Here is a 19,081-nt window from a genome sequence, read left to right on the forward strand (position 1 = left end):
CAATTTGAATTCCCAAATGACTCGCTCCAAATTATACATCTGCACACGTGCTAGTCAGAGCTTCCGTTTCCCTTCAGACCATGTCTATGGTAATGGCTGAGCCTTGACAACTACGATTGGAAATTTTTTGTATAAACCTCCCAATTTAAAAATGTCATTCAATATTTGCATTTAGTTTTATCTTGTGCATTTTTCATATTTGCAAAAAACATGGGGCTCTACATATATCCAATGTAATATAAAATATAGCAGTATCTTACAGTTGTAGATCCACATGCATTTACAGACAGGGTCTTCCATTTGCCAATAACTTGAGCTGAAGGATACCACTACCAAATTTCAACACAATGATGAGCAGTTGTCTGGATATACGTACAAATATAGAGATGCTATGCATATGAATGGGCAGACACAGAGGTGCATCCAGATATGCCCAGATTCTGATGCCCTCAATAACAGTGCTGATCCTTATCCCCTTTCATTTACAAGCCGTTATTTAGACTCATGTAAAAAATATGTAACGCACGTACATGTAAATCACTGGAGGCTGGCTGTCAAGTATGATGAGGTATAATTGAACACATGCCTGGAGGCTTCCCTTCACCAGTCCTTCAAAATGTATTTTGTTTTTGGCAGTTACCACAGATAAGAAAAGTCTGGTATGCCACGACTGTAAAATTCTATTTTGTGGCCAATAACAAGCTTTCACCTCTAAAAACAAAAATAATCACTTATCCCAGTAGGGTTTCCATAACTGTTGGAAAGCCAGCACTGCGCTTTTTTTTTTCCTGCCAGGTTTGAGCAGAATTGTTTGTTGTCTTAAACTGTGTCCTCGGACAGATCTATTAGTACAGGCCTGATTCACGGCAGTTTCAGAACAGACTGAAAGGTTTGGTCAAGATACTCTGAATGTATACGTCTCTGAGACTTGATATCCACTGACAAGTATTGGACTACCATACCAAATTAACATTGGGTGGTCAGGATTAGTTCTAATCCAGCTGTGTAACCAGCTGTACGAGTCTCTATCTACACTGTGAATCCCTCTGGCATCAACATATTATTTTTAATGTGATAGGTCATCCATGGCAAGTCCTCAGTGCTGTAAAATGCTCTTAAAAAGCAGAGTCTTATCCAGGCAGGGTATATGATGATCTAATTAAACCTATGTGATGAATTCTGTAACTCTCAAGGTTCGTTGCCCCTTTAATTCAGGACTCAGGACACAGAAATTGATTTTTCTAGCGCTTATGCGCACTTTTAATAAACAGAAACAGAAATAAACAAAACAAACACCTGGCTCTTTATTGAGCACTAACTACTACACACAGGAACCTAACTGACACAGGACAGCTGAGCTGTTTACCTGTAACACACACTGACAGAACACACAAAAAAAGGCTTTTTCACACTACCTTTTTGTTTCGGTTGAAATCACCCTCAACGGGGCTCCTCACACAAGAAGCAAATTATTTGCAAAAATGTATTTTTTTCTTGACTTAGATTAATGTGCATTTATTCAGAACAGTATCAGGAAGGGAAGGCCAAATTTAGCAAATTTGAGTTGTGTTTACATATGGAAGTAGAAACACAGGCACTCTCAGATTTTATGAAACCATTGGAAATATAGACTTCATATTTGCAGTAATATTGACACTCCTCCCAGTGACATTGACCTAATATGGCTGCCAAATTATTACAAATTATTCATTATTATTACGCAACATTGTGTTTTGTATTGCAGAGACCATATGCTTATAAAAAAAAACCCTATAAAATACACTGAATTACAAATAGAATATTTCATAAGAATCACACAAAGAAGCAGAAACTATTCCCATTCCACAGTGTACATGCAGAACTACAGTTCTCTTTACCAATGAAAAAAAAATTGATTGTAAGAGAATGTGTCATAACATGGCCATGCACCTATAATATATATATATATATATATATATATATATATAGATATATATATATATATATATATATATATATATATATATATATATATATATATATACATTTGTTTTCGTTTTTTTGTTGTTATTTTAACTGCAGAGTCAGCGAGTGTAAGGCATTGCAAAATAACGCAGCATGGGCGGTGCTATGATGTGCTATAAACAGATATGCTATGGTTTGACTGTTGTGCTAAACTCTAAGATTGCACTGTGTCAAGGAATTCAGGGCAAATTCCATCCCCGACCTGTAGCAGTGCTCCAGTCAAACATCCTGGTTTGAGAGAAGTTTTGTTTTGATCTTGAACATATGAAAATCAAAGTCTCCTTTGAAAAATCCAAACTACTAGTCTCCCAGGTTTATTCTTTTTACATATTACTGGAAAACAGGTACAAGCTTAAAAAAGAATGATGCATGTTTTATGTGGACACAATGAATTTCATTCTCCTACAGAGTACAATGACTGTGTGGATTTCCCAGGCTCTTCGAGTACAATATGAAGTATGTCAATTAAATGCGTTGACCCAAAATGTCATCGCTTTCCATTCAAAGCGGCACACACCTGCACAGCACACGTTTTAAAACAAAAACTTAGTTCACAGGGATCCTGTGAGCCAGGGATGGCTAAGAAACATGACTCCAAGTCTGCTCTCCCTCCAATTGTCTCATAACCTTTAATTGGTAAAGCAGGATAACTTAATAATATTAATCATAACAGAGAGAAAAGTAAGGGGTTTTTAGTTTGGATTTCCCTGTTCTTTGTGTGTTTCCTACAAGCCAGGAATGGATTTATGAAAAAGAAACAAAGGCAGATGCCGATGGGCAAAGGGTGTTAAGGATTATAATAGCAGCATGTGCCAACCCATGATTTCTGAAGCATATTAGATATAAACATATCATCTCTATGAAAGGTACATTTTAAAATGTATATTGACACAACTGCTAGTAATCTAATTATGACATCTTTAAATAGAGCTATGTATCAAATCCTAATTTACAGTCAAACTTGTTTTAAAACTCCCACATAAGAATTGTTTAAAAACAGTAAAATAACTGTTACATTCCTGTTAGTTTTAATTACTGACAGTAGTTTAGTTCTTGACTAATGAATGGTAATCAATAGTAATGATATATAATGATTCTGTATTTGATATACAGTGATTCTGTATTTGATATACAATGATTCTGTATTTGATATACAGCCTTTTTTGTGTGTTCTGTTTTGTCAGTGTATGTTACAGGTAAACAGCGCAGCTGTCCTGTGTCAGTTAGGTTCCTGTGTGTAGTAGTTAGTGCTCAAGAAAGAGCCAGGTGTTTGTTTTGTTTATTTCTGTTTACTAAAAGTGCGCATAAGCGCTAGAAAAATCAATTTCTGTGTCCTGGGTCCTGAATTAAAGGGGCAACGAACCTTAAGAGTTACAGAATTCATCACACAGGTTTAATTAGATCACCATATACCCTGCCTGGACAAGACTCTGCTTTTTAAGAGCATTTTACAGCACTGAGGACTTGCCATGGATGACCTATCACATTAAAAAATAATATGTTGATGCCACCGGGATAAACAGTGTAGATAGAAACTCGTACAGCTGGTTACACAGCTGGATTAGAGCTAATCCTGACCACCCACTGTTAATTTAGGTATGGTAGTCCAAGACTAGTATTACATGGGGTTTGTGAAACTAGCTGTATATGTCTCTAACTAAACTGTAAAAAAACACTTTAAACTGTAAAGTGTTACCCAAACCTATATTGGTTCATTTTAGATGGTGTATGTGATACCCATGAGTAGTAATGAGGGTAGGGCATATGTCAAGCTTACAGGGTATTTGTATCCCTTCAAACAGCCAGCTGTAAATAATTTCCATTATTGTATTCCTCCCTATCCCCATGTAACTGTAGAACACCATCCTAAGGCTTTGTGTTTTTAAACTATAAGAAAGAATAACACAGTTATATAGCTTTTGACTTTCCTTTACAGTAATATTGTTACTGTCTGGAAGAACCCTATGGAATATATTGTTACTGTCTGGAAGAAACCTATGGCATATATTGTTACTGTACATTATTTTTCAGCTGCTTAATATGAATTTGTTAACAAGAAAGTGAAAATCAGATATGCTTGTAATAAATGCCCCAATGTACTGCAGTTGAAATAGACAAAATGAAAGAGGACAATAGGAAAGTCAGATGTTGGGTTGTACTGGAGTTTTTTCAGCTACCTGCACATGGTACAGTTTGCGAACCATGGGGCGTATTTTCTAATCTTTCTTACAACTCTGCTTGCATTACAAATGTTTGGTGTAAAATCGCAAGTGAGCGAAATCTGACAGAGCTGTAGAGAAAATTATCACAGCGCTGCGGAAATTAATACATTAACATGAATTAACACAGGAAATTCATGTTAATGTATGAACTTCAGGTGAGACAGTTTTGTGCAAATTCTGGATTTCATTTTTATAGGCCATTACTGAAATGCAAGCCAGTGCTTACTGAAGACCAACAGCTAAATCGTGGGCACCTCTTCCCTCCTCGCTCACCTGTGAGATGTAACCTGGGGGCACATGGATTGGTGGAATGGAGCCATTGGGTGACATCATGGGAACTTCAGCGGGCCCTGTCAAATAAAAAAATCCAGCCGTCAAATATACAGTAAGGCAGTAACAATCCACAGCTTTGAGCAAAAACAAACCACATTTTATGCAACGTGCCAAGTCTTATTACCTTTTGAAGCTGAAGTATATTTTTTGTCTACTCAACGAGTCTGGAGAGACATATATAAAAGCAGATATAATATATATATATAATATATATATATATATATATATATATATATAATATATATATATAGTTTTGTCTAGGGCTAGGGAGGTTATGTTTAAACAAACGAAAAAGGTTAAAAAAAAAAAATTACAGCTAACCAGAATAAAATAAGCTGTATACTATATTTCTCCACTTTATCAGCAAATTTAGGACTTGATGTTTTATATGTTGATTAGTTCACAGGTTTAAAAACGTTCACACATTCCAAAGAGCATTGGAGATTATCCGTTGTTAAATGTAACTTTTAAGAACATGCATCTGTGCTTAAATTAGCATGTTTTTCTTGGCTGGGAGTGAACACCAGCTAGTAGGATTTTTCGCTCAGCTGTAACTCATCGTTGGTGAAAGTGCATATGCATAATAGGTGGTGGCGTTTAGCGGAAAAGAGACCCAGACAGGTAGAAGGCATGCATGCAGCGTAATATATTGCTGTGCTTTTACAGATCACTACATTGTGGCTTTAACCTCCCTCCTCTACACTGATTTATATTCCAAAGATGTTTATCAGTTAATGCAATACACTGCCTGTTATCCGACACTGAGTCTAACTATAGGGGGTGAGTGGAAGTACTGGACAATAATGTGGAAAGTATTATGTCACTAGGATTTAAAGACTTTAACACTCGTTAAAGAAATAGGTACTTGGTCACCCCAAGAAAAACAAAAAAAAGCTGAAGGCCTTCAGAGATGGACAGCAATATTGGTCCCTTGACATTAGTAAAATATAAAGAACATTGTATTCTGGCACTGAACCAACACAAATTGCTCCATGTTTTTTTTTTTTTTTTTTTTTTTTTATTATTTTTTCCTTTATCAGATTTATACAAACTTTAAAAACAAACAGCGACCCACTATTTGATTGAAGAGATTTGGGTTTTTTTGGTTCAGTGATTTAGATACCTGGTATATGCGGGGAACTGTCAAGGAGTAACCATAGAAACCACCAGACACACCCCATTGACAATGTTTGTTTTGAACAATTTTAACCAATAACTTCATAACAATTTAGTCATGTGATCTAAATTCTCCCATTATAATTAGGGCTGGAACGAAGGATACATTTTGACCTTTGAAGGTTCAGAACACATTATCGAAGGAAGGTTCAAACCTTCGATGTTACTCATTTGCATAATTTATTGGTGACGTCACCATATTAATTATTTATATTTGATTGGAAGTCCTATTATTTTACAGGTAATCCATATTAATGGAATAAAACATTCACATGCAGTTTAAAAATACATTATATAGAACTGTAATCATGTTTCTATAATTTTAATAAAAATACACGTTGTTTCTTTACACATAATTGAGCCTGCTTGCGGTATATACAGCAAGCATTGCACTAGCACCAACTGCAGTGACCAAAGCTTTATTTAACCCTCCTATTATGTTCAGAATTTAGGTACATCTGTTATGTTTTGGGTCATATTGACATGATGCAATTTCAAACTAATTCAAACAGCCTTAAATTGATTAACTGTTTTTATTTGCAAAGGTGTTATACCTTTATGCTCTTTTAGTCCAGGACCTGTGATAAAACTTGTTCGACTGCCAACCTGGGATCTCATTTTGGAATGTCTTTACCAGTGAGATGCTGCTGCAATATTGACTGAGAAAATTAGGCTCTGCCTTGTAGATATATATTGTTTGTTTTTTAGTTTATAAACATCTCCAGACAGGTGCAGCCACTTCCAGAGATAATAATACAAATCTAATAATAACAATAATAAAATAACAAATGAAAGAAGTTTGTTTTATTCCTGCACACAAATCTACAGATATAAATGCCTGCACACAAATCAACATAGATAAATGCCACGGGTCACAGTGACCCGAAACATCATATTTGCATACATGACCTGTTCTAAGAAAAATAAACATTTCAAAGGTTCTCTTTTTTGTGTATAAGTTCATGACCAACTTAAAGTCAGACAATATTATACAGAAAATGAAAAGCAAAATAGCACTTAAGCTAATTGGAAACTAGTGTCGGGTCAAATAGACCCGAAAAATAATAGGAGGGTTAACAGTCACCATTCCAAGCAGGTTATCAGTCACATTTTACTACTACTAAAAATATTAATAACACTAATAATAATACTTACTTACGCTTGTCAAGTGACCCCAGAGATTGTTTATACCTCCTTGATGATACGAGTCACTTGCACAGTTTGCATTCAAGTTTTTTTTGGTTGTCTGGGCATTTAACAAAAAAAACCTTCAAACAGCAGAGGGGTTTCGAGAGATTTCTTTCAATACAGCTTACACCTTTACGCACGCTACAATGCTTTGCTGTCGACACGGTCAATGAAGAAATTAAAGGTCTGCTTCTGGTGTTCAGTTTTTTAAATAAAAAATATAAGTGTTAGCGTATATTTTGTATGTTTCAAACATATTCTACAATAGCACTTATATTAGACTGTCTTGTACACTAGGTATTCAGGACATATTTTACTGAAGCAATACAGCCTAGATACGAGCCCACTGCTGTGGTTACTTTACACCTTGCTCCACACACTGCAGCGACACCATGTAGTGTTGATATGTAACGATTTGGTAGCAGATTTTAATTTAAAGTTTATATTTAATTTTTATTTTAAATTTTAATATAAACTTTTGTTTACGTAATATGCATGACACAAATCAAAAGATTGAATTTTGCATCTCAGTGACATTTAATGTGTGATTTATAGTATTCACACATTGTCAAACAGTTTCTGTTAACAGGGAAAAAAATATATAGTGCGTGAACCTGTCTGACGAACCTTTGAAGGTTAAAACAATCTTCAAATGCCTGGCTAGCGAACGAACCTTCAAACTTTCAGACACAGCCCTAATTATAAGCCACAGAATTTGAGTTAAACAAAATACACTTTTTATTCTTCACCTTTTTTAGTATTTTAGTAAGAAGGCATTATGCATGAACCTGCTGACAAGGCACTTCCGATTTCCTATCACATCTGGGTGTAGCTTCAACAGTATTATTTTCTTTACAGGTCATCTTTAATTTGCTCTAAACATATGGGGTTCCATAGCATTGACTTCAGGGGAATTAGGAACAGTGTTCTGCATATGCATATTTTTGTGTACATCTGGATTTAGAAAGAAACTGATACTTTCTTTTTCAGAGTTTATGATGTTTTTTTACTTCAGGTGTTATAATTAGGGCTTGGTGTTAACCGACAATAACCAAATAATCACCCCTGAAGAGATATTTAGAAAATTGGTTTAACATTTTTTTAAATTGATAAACGTGAGTTTTGACAACATATTTTAATTAAAGTTGTTTAAAATTGTTTCTTAAGACTGGTCCAGTAGTTCTCCACGTTACCAAGCTGTAAACTGCAGTCAGTTTGATAAGTAACTGGGTATTCCATGCAAATAACGTCTTTCTCGCCACTGTGAAGCTGTAGCACAAATCTGTTATGGATACCTCATGTTACCACCCCAGATAACAAAGGATTACTTAAAAAAAAAAAAAAAAAAAAAACACACACACTCTCACCTGATACTATTGCAGGTCTTGTGAGGAAGGGTCTGCGTGATTTAAAATAAAGGCAGTCTTATTTGTGCTGCATGATTTAAAAGGAAAAACTCATTTGGGCTGTGTCATGATGAAAATGTGCAGTAATATTTTACTTGAAACTGTAATGAATAAACCAAGAATTACAAGAAGTGTAACAAATCAAAACTGCACTCTCCATGTTTGTCATGGAGAGGCTTCACCTCCTAACTTAACGCTCCCAGGGCTTGAGGATATTAGAGTATATCCCACACCCTGTGCTGTCTTATTGCTGACATACTTATACATATACATACACAGATATATATATATATATTTATATTTTTTTTTAAAGTCCAGTAAGATCACAAACATGGCACTTTAAAACATGCTCTGAAATGAATTGCTGGTGGCCATGCTTCAATCCAGCGGTAGTTCTATAGCTGTGTTTTTCTATCTATGAGCATGAGCTTGCCTGCACGGGTCACTTACTACTGCTGGCATCAACAAATAAAAGAAAGGTTACTGTGGCAGACTTCCCGACCCCACACAAATCATAAGTGATGTCAAGGGGACTGAATCAAGAAAAATGGAAACTACAGGCTTGCGAAAGCAATGAAGGCAGGAAGTATATTTTTTCTGTTTGTTTGGGGGGGGGGGGGGGGGGAGTTGTCTTCATCTGGAAATGTCAGTTCAGATCCATTGCAGATTACCCTCCCCATATGAGGTTAAGTTATGTAATAGTAATTTGTATAACATACTGTAATCATGCTGTAATCTGTAACCTACACACATTAAAATGTGGCACCCTTCAGGGGCGCTGGAACTACGGGTGCTGGGGGTGCGGCAGCACAGCACCCCCACTTTAAAAATTGTTCCAGTGCCACTGGCACCCTTATAATACACTTATTGTATCCTGTTCAATGTCATTATTTACCATGCCTATGAACCATTCCAGGAATTACAGCTTCTGAAAAGACTCCTCACGGCAGACTTTGTGAAGTGATGTGGGAAAACATAGCCAGTGCTCCTCAAGTTTCAGTGTACAATACTTAATCTGTGGGCTTCAAGACAGACTGCAATGCTTTATATGAACAACAGCTCTGAAATGCCTTTTCAAAAGCATTTATTTTTGCTGAAATTGTTCTCTAAATATTAAAACAATACAGATGATAGGATACCTTTAACTATATACATGCACCCGGTGTACAATACACAAACTGTATATTCTGAGCCACCTTGGGTTCTGTAGTACACCATTCAGGGTTCGAAATTAGCACCCGCCAAATGCGGGATCATTTGGTGTAGCGGGAACATTTCACATACTTAAACGCCACAGTGGCGGACTGTTTTTTTGTTTTGTTTTGCTTGGTTTGGCTTGGCTAGATTTTGCAATTATTAAGAGGATGTATGCAGTGCCGCAGGAGTCTCTGACGGCAAAAATTATTAACAAAATCATCTTCAAAAAGAGAAGCTCACGCAGCTAAGTAAGAACACAGCTGGTGAAACCCAGACCAGAATATCTACTGCTCGGATGCCGGTTGTATTCACAAGAAAAATAAAAAAAAATGATGGCAGGAACAAGTAACTGAAAGTTGGTTGCTCAAAAGAGCAATGAATTGTCATCAACATTGCATGGGGATTTCTGCAGCGAAGGCAAATAATGTTTAGGACTGTCAAGTCAATTCGAAAGAACAGGGGGCCTTCCTCAGATTTTGTCTGGATGTGAGAGTATTGGATTTTTATAACATTTGTGTTGTGTACAGTGATGTTGTGTAAAGAGTTTTTAATTCATAATGTGATGCATTAAAAACAACTATACTATGCCTATCAATACTGAGTTCGTCCCACTAAATTGAAAATAAAATAATGTCCCGTCTACAAAGAAAGAAATATGAAATTGTATTGTGTTGGAAAGCGAGATTCGGTATTTACATCCTACTGTCATTTTATTCTAACCGGTGAATTTTTAATTTTAATACAGCAACTGCTATTTTTAAAACACATAATTACAAAATGCCACAGCCCAACACCTTATGTTGTTATTATTATTATTATTATTATTATTATTATTATTATTATTATTATTATTATTATTATTATTATTTTATGTGCTACAAACTCTGACAAGGGGATTCAACTTATTTACAGTAAACCATAATTCAACCTCGTCAGATAAAGTAAACTCTTATTTGGTGCTTATGGTGAACGTTGGAATTTACTACAGCTGGAATCACATTTATCTTGAACCAACACAGGAATGACAGACAAGCAAGAGAATGTATGCAACATATTGCTAAGGGAGAAAGAAGGCAGCTGCAAGGTCAAATAAAAAGTGCACAGTTCCTGTCAGTGATGTCAGATGAATCTACACCTAGTGCTGTCATAGAAGAGGAGCTAGCATCGGTTGATTGTTTTTGTAGTTTCTTTTGTTCCTTTATTTAAAATATTAAACACACATTGTAACACATGTTAACACCGCATTTCTAGTTAATTATCATGAAACATTATATACTGGGCCAATAAAATGTCTTTGAGGCTGATGAATGTTTCCATCTAGTGCATGGAAAAATTCACTTATAAGCCCTGCCACATAAAATACAATTACCAGAGTATACTGCACACCTGCTATATAACATGTGACCCATTTTTTAATTCACATAAATTCCTCCATTATTTGTGAAAGCGTGCATGTTATATATAGAAAATGATGGTATGCAAAATAACTCAGTTTTCAGATTTTCTTTTCCAATACATATGAAACACTATCTTTATATTAAACTGTACTGGTTTATCTGTGGCTAAACAAACAAAATGTGGTGCTTATAGTTGATCTACTACACACAGCATTCCATCCTATCTGCAAGAAACACTTTGAAAAAACTATTGGTTATCTGGTATTTTATGCTCTTTAGGGAGTATGTATATATAAGCATACACCTGTTTTCTACTTCTTAGACTGGAAGTGTGAGGTTAGGCATCTGAAACGAAGCTACTTAAGGAACAGTAAAAAAAGAGACATATTTCCCTTTAGCAAAAATCCACAAGCAATTCAATGTTTGGTTTTCCACAACTGCAGCTCCGGCAGCGGAGCACAAGCTGTAGAAGACATTTCATTTATCTTGAGGCTGAAACAGTCAGCTTCTATTAAAGGAGGGCTGCTGTATGATAAATCATTCAGGTGCACACATGAATCATACAGCTCATTTCCCTTTCAGCTTCTGAAAGCCTGGTAAAATTCAGAAAGAGGGAACTTCTAACGAGGCTCACTGACATAGCATAAGAGGGTGGTGTTGCTCTAAATAATTACTGAGAGTACTGGTATTGCCATTTGTGAATAAGCTTTCAACACAGTGGTAATTACATTATGGTCGCAGGAAGCAATGAAAGAGTGTCTCATAAGATCTATATAAACTATGAGTTTAAGCTGAGTTATGGCCAGTTAGTCCAGCAAAGCAAATGTTGGAAGCCATTGGGGTTTGGGCAAATAACTGTAAACACCTGCAATAACACTTGGATGTGTACTATACTGTATAAGGGTTCTTCACTTGGTTACTGTTCAATATTTCACAATTTATGTGTTGTTTGGAGCATGGTCAATTTTAAAATGCATAGCATTATTTACACAGGTAAATAAGGGTTGTGTTATTTATTTTTTATTTATTTTTTTTTTTTTATTGATTTTGTAATACCAGTATATGAGCCAGCATTGTCATTAAATTGAGCTTTCTGGATCCACTGTGTGTAACCACATAATTTTATTTTATTTCATATCACTTACACAACATATACTCAAACTTGATCAACCTCTGTAGTGTTATATAATTTATAATTTAAAACAAAAAAAAAAAAAAAAAATCCTGATTTGTCTGGTTTCAGTGAGCATTTCTTCATAAGAATTAGAAAATCTAATGAGAGCTGTTGAGAAACAGCCAAAGCATTCAGCACATTTTCCACTTTTTTTAGCTTGTGCAGAGACCAAAGGGGATAATAGGATTCAGATCAGATTTCCACATTAGAAACATGAGCCAAGTTACTGAATGCATGCACAGCCTACAGATGCAACAATTCATCTTATTATTTTGGTCCTAGAAGGAATATGCAGTGCCTTCAGTTAAGATTTATCTAAACATCAGCTATGCATGTAAAACATAACTGTAACTTCCCAGGGAAAATAGGATATTAAACACTGGTAAATAAAAAAGATTACATTTTGTGTTTTTAAATTACTCTGTCGTCCATCCCAGACCGCCCCCCCCTCCAAGTAGGGTAAAATGGTGTGCAAACAAGTGATGAGCCTTGATGGGCCGAACGGCTTTTTCTCGTTCTCAAACTTTTCTAATGTTCTTATGCTGTTGTAAATTACCTTCATACAGAAAACTGTCATTTTACAAGGGGCCACCTTGCTGTTTTGGGATTTTCTTCCCCCACAGACCTCTACCAAAATCATACAATAAACTATACACACTGGCACTTTAGAAAGCATACCACATTGTAATTAGCTCGATCTCTGTAATTACAAAACAAGTATATCAGTAACATAGATCCCCTGCAAAATGTATCAGCGTCTTGGAAAAGTAAAACACCAAGACATGTAATAAAGAGACAGTTGCCTCTTCATACCCCCATGTCCTTCATCTTAATTGGAGATGTGATTTTCTTGATATATGTGACTTACCTACAGTATGGGCACCTACACTTTCTCTTAGTTGCTGGGTAATTGGAGCTGTCAATATGATGACATTTTTTATGATCTACATCCACTGTCGCACTGAACTGCATGCAGTATTTCTGTTTCAGAGTTGCCTGTAAGGGACATCGTCATTTACACACCAGTGTACACAATATGGCATTCGGATGGTTGAACAGTGGAATGTAAACACTCTTAAAAAGATGAAGAGTAAAACGATGGTCAATTCCCTGTCTGATTAATGGCCCCAAGGAACTGGTATACTGTAAGACTATCCTACTGTAGTGCAATTTCTGTTAAAACAAATTGCCGGCCTTAGCTATTCGGTTTTTAATTGAATAAATAAAATCGATAAACTGGGAGAATATCATAGAAACAATGAAATGATGCATTACTTATGGTCGTATGTGGTACACCAGGGAAGTACAATCACAACTACAGCTACACCAGCACATTCCCAGACTGAAAATACTTCAACACTGACCAAACATTCCTTGGCTGGCACCCCAGCAGTTTGCTCCTTGCTAGAGATTATTAGTCATCTCACTCATCAAATTTGTTATCCCAAAAACATTTCTGTTTAATGTCTGGTTAAGTCAATAAAATAAAATCATTCCAAACCGAAAATCTCACCTCAAGCACTATTGGGGTTGTGAAATCAACAACAAAAATAGGTTAAATTATTAATTGCATATGCATGCATATCCCATAACACATTGCATTATGAACACATCTTGCAGAACAGAGTAACACAAACCAGACTCATTGGAGCCAGATTAACAATACTTGGAATAACTATTAGTAACAAATGGCCACACAGTCTAACCTTGTTGGTGCCCTTTGTCTGTTTTCTGGGTGTCCAATACAACTCTTTGCCAACGTTTCAAAGCAGAACATGTTTGATCTCTTTTAAAATCAGAGATGTGATCTTATCCAGCTGATATGCATAAAAAGCATTAAGCTAAATTATAGCATTGATGATAGTACAAGTAATATTGTGCAGAAGCTGACAACAACTTGTCCAATTATTTCACTTCAGCTACAACTCCCCTTCTGCAGTCAAAGGTAAAATGTTTACTGGAACTACTGTTTACACATCTTACCTGCACAAATATTAGAGAACGCCAAACAAACATGTGTCTTTAGCTCAATGTGACTGATTAACATGCATTAGCCTACAGAAGAACTACAAACACAATGTATTGAGCAATGCTGACTGTGTGTGGGTGCATGTGGGTGGATTTTCTGTGTGTATTTAGACAATTTTTTACAGAATGAGGCAACATAGGAGCCCAGTTGTTAAGAATAAACATGCATGGTAATAAGAGTATCTGATTCTTTTTCGATCACTAATTGGTTACAGAAAGTAACTGTGCCTTCTCATTGACTCAGACCTTTTTGATTCTAGGTTGTTGAACAATATTGTATATGTATTACAACACATTTAATCAAAATGTTACTTTTCTAAATGTGTCAATATCCTAATAATAAGTATACAATTTACTTTTTAAAAGTTTTTGGGCAAAAAATGTGGAAATAATTCTTCCCAGACAATACTGCATCCATAATAACACAAAATTTAAAAAAAAAGTATGCAGATTCAAATGCCATTTTGATTTATTTAAAAAATCTCCCCCACTATGTATCAAGCAAAGTATGGCTCATTTTTCGCTCCCCTTTCCTTGGTGTCAGAAAGCTGAAATGAATGCTTTTCAAATATGGTGAGTGTCCTTTTTTTGAATTGCTGTCAAGATTTAACTAGTGCCAGGGGTCAGGGGTATTCGCACTGACCTTCGACTACCAGAAATGCCTCAGAAACTAAACAACTTTTATTTGGCTCACAAAATGGGATTAGACGCTGTGGCCACAATCCCCACAGACGGCATCTTCACCAGGCAGAACCACCTCGCACATCCTGTGAGCCTTTCCTCCAGACTTTTCTGAAAGCCTGCATTTTACTTCAAGATAAAAAGGGAATTGTAACACTCAGTAAATCAACTAAGGTAGTGCCTAAATCCTTGTTTACATATATTCCCTGCATTATATTTAAGAAAATATCTCTATCTCTCTATAGTGCAACAAAACACCATTTGGAAAAATAGCATAACTAACTTGGTCAAATGAATACAAACTGGAATGTCAAAAAATATATATATTATGATTACTACAATATTCTTTGTATTGCTATAGGAGACATACACCATAATATTATCCCTTCCTATACAGGATAATCCTTTTTTTGTAAGGAGAAGTCAGGGGTTGAGGGAAGACAAATTGCCATCAAATTCCTTAGGGCTAAAGGCAAAGGAAGTCTAATCTTCAAAGGAATGTCCCTTGATGGCATTTATGAGGCTGATAAATCCATTAGCTACTCTTTCCCTTTTATCTTGAGGGTTTAACACAGGTATGTCATTCCAACTCATCATAGAAAAACAAAAAAAAAGGTTCTGTTCTGTAGAATTCTATAGGGCACTATTGAAGCCCAGGCCTTGAAAAATTTTGTCTTTTCAGCTCCAACACCAGAGTACAAGAGGCCCCATTCAGAACTTGATCAAGTGCCTCACAGAGACAGCAATATGTTCACAGTTGGCAAACAGTGGTCTTGTTTGGACAGTTTAAGCAGCCTTCTGCTCAGCAAACATGAGCATTCCAGCGACTCCACACCAGGAAGGAGCAGACACTGCGTTCCCAGGCTCCAAGAACCAATGAGACTGGCCATGATAACAAGCCACTCTTTGTGTTTCACAGCCACCAATTTTCAAAGCAGCTACAGGCTGTGTGTGTGTCTGTGTCTATATATATATATATATATATATATATATATATATATATATATATATATATATACAGCTCTGAAAAAAATTAAGAGACCACTGCAAAATTATCACTTTCTCTGGTTTTACTATTTATAGGTATGTGTTTGGGTAAAATGAACATTTTTGTTTTATTCTATAAACTACTGACAACATTTCTCCCAAATTCCAAATTAAAATATTGTCATTTAGAGCATTTACTTGCAGAAAATGACAACTGGTCAAAATAACAAAAAAGATGCAATGTTGTCAGACCTCGAATAATGCAAAGAAAATAAGTTCAGATTCATTTTTAAACAACATAATACTCATGTTTTAACTTAGGAAGAGTTCAGAAATCAATATTTGGTGGAATAACCCTGATTTTCAAGCACAGCTTTCATGTGTCTTGGCATGCTCTCCACCAGTCTTTCACATTGATGTTGGGTGACTTTATGCCACTCCTGGCACAAAAATTCAAGCAGCTCGGCTTTGTTTGATGGCTTGTGACCATATATCTTCCTCTTGATCACATTCCAGAGGTTTTCAATGGGGTTGAGGTCTGGAGATTGGGCTGGCCATGACAGGGTCTTGATCTGGTGTTCCTCCATCCACACCTTGATTGACCTGGCTGTGTGGCATGGAGCATTGTCCTGATGGAAAAACCAATCCTCAGAGTTGAGGAACATTGTCAGAGCAGAAGGAAGCAAGTTTTCTTCCAGTACTTGGCAGTGGTCTCTTAATTTTTTCCAGAGCTGTATATATACTGCTGTAAACTGGTAGAGTTATAAGAAGCAATATGTTCTAGTAATATTACACCAGCAGTATCATTGCATGATTAGGAATTGAAAGCAAATAACAAATTACATAAATAAATAAATAAATAAATAAATAAATAAATAAATACACAAGAAAGGCTGATTATCCTTGCTTGCATTCTTTTGGACATAGATGAAAAATAAAACATTAAAAAACTCAAATGTATATAAGAATGCTGCCTGCACTTGGAGTGCAGGGTGAGTCATGCGAGCATGGTTCGAAATCGGAGTTGCACCAGGCTTAGGGAGGAAAATAGGTTGTGGATAGTTCCCCTTATTGTGCTTCAGCTAACTGTCCTGGTCAGGTACCTGACTTCCCAGGCTGGTTGAGGGTTTAGTAGCTTGGTAACACCTGCTGCTGAGGCTAGATGACTAAGCGGAAATAGAAGTCACCTCTTGATCTTCAGTCCAGACTGTTATGAGGCAACACACACCTACTGTAAGATCTCCATGACAGCCGTAAGCAGCACTAGAGCAACACTTGGGTCAACTACAATAGCAAAACAAAAGGGGGTTCAGTGTTAACTCCTTCACACAACCCCAGAAAAGTGATACTTTGGTTTCCCTGAAGTCACATTTTTCTTGCTGCTCTTGGTATCGACAGTAGGTTTTGTCCATGTACTGTACATGCATAATCACTACAGTATCTTGGCTGTGTGAGAAACATCCACCTCTCTTACAAATCAATTCCCAAACAACTAATTAAAAACAAAATGGAAAATAATATATAAAAACCCCACGGTGAACCCCTTGAGTTCCCATAGTTATGAGGAGCATGTTACAAGTACTCAGCCTGGCATGTTTTCAGCATGAATATTTATGACATATGTTTTTGCCATAGTGCCGCATCAAAATCTGGGGCGAACTACAAAGAAATGACTTCCAAAAGGATAAACAGATTATGCAATTATCACTAACATTTTGTTTGAAGGAATTCTTGTGTGCATCTCTCGGAATGTGGTGGCACTTTGATTCCTTTCATGCACCACTCAAGCATGTAATACAGCTGTTACAAAAGAAACCGTTGGTTCTCACTATGAAAGTGCTGATTACCCTGCAGACTAGAGTATACAATAAACATAAATGTCCCTTTGCATTTGACATATTTAAACTTTGCCAATACATTTTTTTTTTTTTTTTTTTGCTTTCTCTTCCAAAAGTGCTGGCAGCCTCTTACAATAATGTCACCAAGTTATCTTAGTAAAGAAAAATAAGACATTCCCATAGTTTTAAGCCAGATGTCTGCATATTAGTAATCTGCTAATTGAAAATGGTTGTCTCTGTGCAAAGCAAATTAGTGATCTGTGCTCCTGTCCTATTCAGACTCACTGATGCAAGATAATGCTGTAATGCAGTCAATACGTTCCCCACTTTAGCCTTTAATCATCTTGCATAAATCAATTTGCCCTATATGTTTCGCAATTAGTACCATGACTATAAAAAATACATTGAAGCAAAAAATGTCATAGATAGAATCAACACTGTTTATGTAACTAGAATCTTGCCTGGCTTAACCACAAACTATGTCACAGATACATATGTAAAATATGTGCCAGGGTTGGACAGAATGTTAGAAACAAAATACTAGACTGGAGCGGTTCAAATGTTACCAGTTTCAAGTTGTGTGGTTAATTGACTGGTTAGCTCATAAATCTGAGGGGTTTACTACTTTTAGATTCTATAGTCCATCACTAAAAGAAGTTTACATCTTTAGTGTTCAAAACCGTGGCAGTGGCAGTTGTGCATCCCATTGCCTTACAACAACCATGACAGTATTACACAGATTGAAACAGAGTGAGCATGATCACAGAAAAGGTGTACATTGCTCTGGCATATGACCCCACAACACATTCCAAATGAATCCAATCCTTTAAGAAGTAGTATACTCTTCAATAAGGTTGTGTAGTACTTGGTTGTAGAACTCCCTATGTATATTTTTGTGCAAAGGTCAGTGCTGCTAAAGCCTATAGAGTAAAGTTGGATCACTTGAGGAAATCATTGTGCATACAATTTTGGAATAAAACTGCCAGTGACTATAATTGTGTGACTACAGTTAATATCTCTTTCCCTGGAAGAGGGTGTCTGGTAAACATTCACCAGATGTGGGCTGTTCCACTTAATGATTTCTCACCCAGTCTAAATTTAAAAAAAAAGTGCACAATTCATCACATGAACATTTAAAAAATGTGTTTGCATATACAACTCAATTGTTTGTGTGGTCTGAAAATCAACCATCGGCTATGATAATGAACCTGGAGAAGAGGTGATGAGCCTAAAAAATGCATTTTAAATGAATGTGCTACAATGATTTTTTTAATTGCTACAGTAGATCTTTCAAAAGTGTGCCTGAAATTGTTCAGTAGCCCTGCTTAATTATGTACAGAATTTTGTATGGAACTTTAAACTGGTGTGTACAAGCCTAATGGCTGCAATCAATAAAAAATATCCTATCCCAAGCATAAATCCTTCCTGACGATATGCATTCCATTCTTAC

General features: G+C 36.1%; 1 protein-coding gene across 2 annotated transcripts in view; it reads right to left on the minus strand.

The window, feature by feature from the left end:
• The window catches only part of LOC121326989 (fibronectin type III domain-containing protein 3B-like), a 247,757-nt gene that overhangs the window by 103,764 nt on the left and 124,912 nt on the right, over positions 1-19,081 (minus strand). For both annotated transcript variants that reach the window (XM_041270704.1, XM_041270703.1), the window contains one exon: positions 4,500-4,576. In XM_041270704.1, coding sequence (XP_041126638.1) covers positions 4,500-4,576 — 77 coding nt within the window. The remainder of the gene's footprint in view (positions 1-4,499; positions 4,577-19,081) is intronic.

Source organism: Polyodon spathula, chromosome 14 (assembly GCF_017654505.1).
Source record: "Polyodon spathula isolate WHYD16114869_AA chromosome 14, ASM1765450v1, whole genome shotgun sequence".
NCBI classification, from domain to species: Eukaryota; Metazoa; Chordata; class Actinopteri; order Acipenseriformes; family Polyodontidae; genus Polyodon; species Polyodon spathula.